This window comes from Ursus americanus, chromosome 14 (assembly GCF_024610735.1).
Source record: "Ursus americanus isolate L20-20 chromosome 14, mUrsAme1.1.p, whole genome shotgun sequence".
NCBI classification, from domain to species: domain Eukaryota; kingdom Metazoa; phylum Chordata; class Mammalia; order Carnivora; family Ursidae; genus Ursus; species Ursus americanus.
In genome coordinates this window covers 19,953,811-19,958,366 of record NC_142140.1, presented here as the reverse complement: position 1 = coordinate 19,958,366, position 4,556 = coordinate 19,953,811, and the positions used below count along the sequence as shown (strand labels likewise).

At 55.7% G+C, this 4,556-nt stretch overlaps 1 protein-coding gene across 1 annotated transcript; it reads left to right on the top strand.

Annotated features, from left to right (window-relative positions):
- The first annotated feature begins 940 nt into the window (after positions 1-940).
- On the top strand, positions 941-3,706 carry GPR27 (G protein-coupled receptor 27). Its single transcript, XM_045808093.2, has one exon. It carries the CDS (start codon positions 1,271-1,273, stop codon positions 2,393-2,395), a length of 1,125 nt encoding a protein of 374 aa, XP_045664049.1. The 5' UTR covers positions 941-1,270; the 3' UTR covers positions 2,396-3,706.
- The last annotated feature ends 850 nt before the right edge of the window (positions 3,707-4,556 follow it).

Genomic DNA, 4,556 nt, shown 5'->3' with positions numbered 1-4,556 from the left:
AGTCAGAAGGATGGCCCACAGGGTGGGAAGCCTGCTCTGGAGCTGGACCCAGCAGAGGGAAAGGCATGTGCAAAGCCTTGAGAGAATCTGGTGTGTTTCAGGATCGGAACAGGCACTGCCCTTTCAGGCTCACCCAGAAAACAGACTCCCTGGGAGAAAGGTGTCATGGGGCGCACTTGAGAGAAAATGCTGAATTTCTGTTCCCTGACATAAGTCTTCACCGGGATCACAGGTGAGGCCGGGAGCAGGGCACGCTGCACAGTCGATAGGAGTCCAGCCCTGGAAATCAGACCCAGTGACATTTGAATCCCAGCTTGGCCACTTACTGGCTCTCAACTCCCTTGAGCCCCAAGCTTCTGCTCCCTTCGGTATAAAGTGATGTTAAGAATAGAACCAACTTTGTAGTTACTGTGAACCTTAGGGAGATAATGCTTGGAAAGCTCCCCCGAAGACTGCCACCCACATCAGTGCTCACCTGAACATCAGCGGTTACAGGATTACGATGGTGACGCTCACTACCGTTAATCATTAGCTTGCGGGCAGAAGGCTCAACCCACAGATTGCCGTCCGACCCTCCTCCCCAGGCCTCCCGACCCTGCCATCCCTAGCCACCTCCCCCTGCGCACGGCCACCGTGACCCCGGCGCGGGCGCCGGACGCCGCCGCCGGACCCCCGTTACCTGGGGCCAAACGCGACTTGTCGCCACCTTGCGTCCTGGGCCCTGCCTCCCTCCCGGCCGCCTCCCGGCCGCCTCCCGGCCCCGCGGCTGCCGCGCCGGCGCCCGCAGCCCAGCCCGGCCCGAGCGGCGCGGGCTGCCTCGGCGGGGCTGGCGGCGGCGGCCACGCTGCGCGCTCCGGCGAAGGGGAGGGGGCTCCGCAGCGGCGGCGGCAGCGGCGGCGGCGGCAGCGGCGGCGGGCCCGGCGGGGGGCAGAGCCAAGAGGCGCGGCGGCGGCGGAGGAGGAGGAGGAGAAAGAGGAGGATGCGGGGGGCTGCGGGCGGCGGCGCGGCCCTGTCCGCAGTGAAGCCCGCGGCGCCCAAGGTGCAGGGAGTGGCCGTCGCCTCCTGCGCGCATCATTCCTGAGATGGCGGCGGCGGCGGCGCGGCGGCGGCTCGGAGAGCCCGGGAGGGGCCAGCCGGGCGCGGGCTGAGCCCCGCCGACCGGGAGCTCGCCCGAGGGCCCGCGCGGCGGCGGAGCCCGGGCGGGGCGGCCGGAGAAGAGGCGAGGCCGAGAGCGGCCCCGGAGAGGAGCGCACGGCCTGGGGAGGCCGCGATGGCGAACGCTAGCGAGCCGGGCGGCGGCGGCGAGGCGGCCGCCCTGGGCCTCAAGCTGGCCACGCTCAGCCTGCTGCTGTGCGTGAGCCTGGCGGGCAACGTGCTGTTCGCGCTGCTCATCGTGCGGGAGCGCAGCCTGCACCGCGCCCCGTACTACCTGCTGCTCGACCTGTGCCTGGCCGACGGGCTGCGCGCGCTCGCCTGCCTCCCGGCCGTCATGCTGGCGGCGCGGCGTGCGGCGGCCGCGGCGGGGGCGCCGCCGGGCGCGCTGGGCTGCAAGCTGCTCGCCTTCCTGGCCGCGCTCTTCTGCTTCCACGCCGCCTTCCTGCTGCTCGGCGTGGGCGTCACCCGCTACCTGGCCATCGCGCACCACCGCTTCTACGCCGAGCGCCTGGCCGGCTGGCCGTGCGCCGCCATGCTGGTGTGCGCCGCCTGGGCGCTGGCGCTGGCCGCGGCCTTCCCGCCCGTGCTGGACGGCGGCGGCGGCGACGACGAGGACGCACCGTGCGCCCTGGAGCAGCGGCCCGACGGCGCCCCCGGGGCGCTCGGCTTCTTGCTGCTGCTGGCCGTGGTGGTGGGCGCCACGCACCTCGTCTACCTCCGCCTGCTCTTCTTCATCCACGACCGCCGCAAGATGCGGCCCGCGCGCCTCGTGCCCGCCGTCAGCCACGACTGGACCTTCCACGGCCCCGGCGCCACCGGCCAGGCGGCCGCCAACTGGACGGCGGGCTTCGGCCGCGGGCCCACGCCGCCAGCGCTCGTGGGCATCCGGCCCGCGGGGCCCGGCCGCGGCGCGCGCCGCCTCCTCGTGCTCGAGGAGTTCAAGACGGAGAAGAGGCTGTGCAAGATGTTCTACGCCGTCACCCTGCTCTTCCTGCTGCTCTGGGGGCCCTACGTCGTGGCCAGTTACCTGCGGGTCTTGGTGCGGCCCGGCGCCGTCCCCCAGGCCTACCTGACGGCCTCCGTGTGGCTGACCTTCGCCCAGGCTGGCATCAACCCTGTCGTGTGCTTCCTCTTCAACAGGGAGCTGAGGGACTGCTTCAGGGCCCAGTTCCCCTGCTGCCAGAGCCCCCAGACCACCCAGGCCTCCCTCCCCTGCGACTTGAAAGGCATTGGCTTATGAGGGGCTCTCCAGCCACGTACGCCCCACCCAGCCTTTCCCTTCGGCTCGGACAGTGACATCGTCTCTCCCCTTTCTGCCCCCGTGTTAATTTTCTAAGCTGCCTTCGACATGACTCTCAAAGTGGATAAGCACTTGGATTGTACAGACAGACTACTTTTTTCGGGGGGGAGGGATGGGTTTCGATGTTCCAGCCCCACCCCGGCTCCGTGCATTTGTCCTACTAAGTATATTTTCATCCTGACAATAGGCCTTGGAGTCTTTGTACTGGTACTGACGTCTTTTATCCCATGTGTTCCTTTTCCTTCTTTTTTTTAAATAAAGGCTAATTTTCTTCATGCAACGTTTCCTAAAGACCATGGCCAGTTTTCTACAGAAGCTATTTTTGACAACCTCAAGTGGCATTACATTTTGCAGTGAAGTAGAGGAACCTAGGGGGACTTCACAAGTTTGATATCTTGAGGGTCTTCTGTTGGAAGCAGGAGAAAGGGGGGCAGTTGCCTTCAGTTCCCTCTGAATTGCCGGCCGTGGGGTCAGTTGTGCTGCCCTGGTTTGTTGAAAGTGTTGAAAACTTTGTTCGGTATTGATAATGAATTCAAAGAGCAGAAATGGGAGGGTAAAGTGGCAAGGCAGTGTTTTTAAAGCAGTAACAAGTAATAAGATTTGTTTCCTACCTTACTTTCTATTACTAGAAAATGCTCATCAGCAACAACTGCTCTCTGTATTATACCAATCTCGAGTGGAAACATTTCTGTAAAATTGTAACTTTTGAAAGAGTGAAAGTGTTTTGGTTAGTGGTGGTGTGGAGAAAATACAGTATTGCATGTTATTGTACTGACTGTGGTTCACGGATTGGGAAGGCTCTGAGAAGCAGAGTATGAAATCGGAATTGCTTAGGTATTTTGTGCCAATAAAAATTAAAATACGTTTATGGAAGCAGCTTGTGCTTTGAGAAGCCCAGTTTTATTCCGTCTTACGAAACTAATTTCCACTTTGAAAATTGTTCTTTTGTTCATGGTATAAATGAATGGAGTATAATGACACTGTACTTCTACAAGACAAAGCATTTCCTTACAATGTTTGCTAGGTTAAGCTGTGCTGTTCATCGGATGGATATTTTAAATTACTAATGACAACCATAATGTTAAATACTTGTTAGACACATTGTAATCTTAAATGGAAAGACTAAATTCTGCAAGTACTGTATAATATTTTTTGCTTATAATGCTACCTTTTTATTAATGTACCTTCTGTTTTGAGGATTTATATCTGTATTTCTCTTTGCATTATACAAATATACCAGTATTTTCATTCTGGAGTGTTTTTTTGTTGCTGTGGTTTGAGGCTGTGACTTCTAAGACACTTCTAAATATGGTATTCATGTTTCATTATCCTTTTAGTGCATGCCTGTTTAGTTGACCATCATCATATTTAAGACATTTGGAGTCTTGTTAACTTAAAATGCAAGATAAAAATCTGCAAATCTTCTCTTTAAAGGAAAGAGACAGTAGATGTATATATTGTTTTATAACTTGTTTTTATGAACATACAAAACATGAGTGTGAGCATTTTGATAAAACTAAATAAGGGTGCCGTAAAAATATTGAAATTTCCTATAGTTGAGCATAATATGAACTATTAAGTGTTCAGTTCTAGAGGCTTAAGTCATAACAAGAGGGTGTGGCCAATTTATCTCTGACAAATGCATTATTTTGTCTATAGAAGACAGTCTGTGAAGATGGTCTCATATTTGGAAAATATGAGTAAATATTACCCTATTTCTCCCCAGGTCATGAGACCAGACAGATGCTAATTATCCAAGGGCCGCTTGTCAGAAATCTTAGCAAACCCAAAGACAGAGAGGCCCAGGAAGTAAACCTCATCTAACCCCCCACCCACCCTAGTGATCCAAGTTAAAAAAAAAAAAAATAGCAGTCACGAAGCCCATGTGATTTTCAGAATATTTAGCACCTGGCTTGGCTCAGGGACCGAGTCATCTGACTCCTGAACACATCTAGTCTTACACAGCAGCCCGACTGTGGAAACAACCTGTTGGCCCTGTATATATGGCTTTGCGTTCATGGATTTTTTTTCATAAGAGAATTGATAAGCCGGTGATTCTCAAATTTTAATGTTCATTAGAATTAAATGAAGTGCTTGCAGA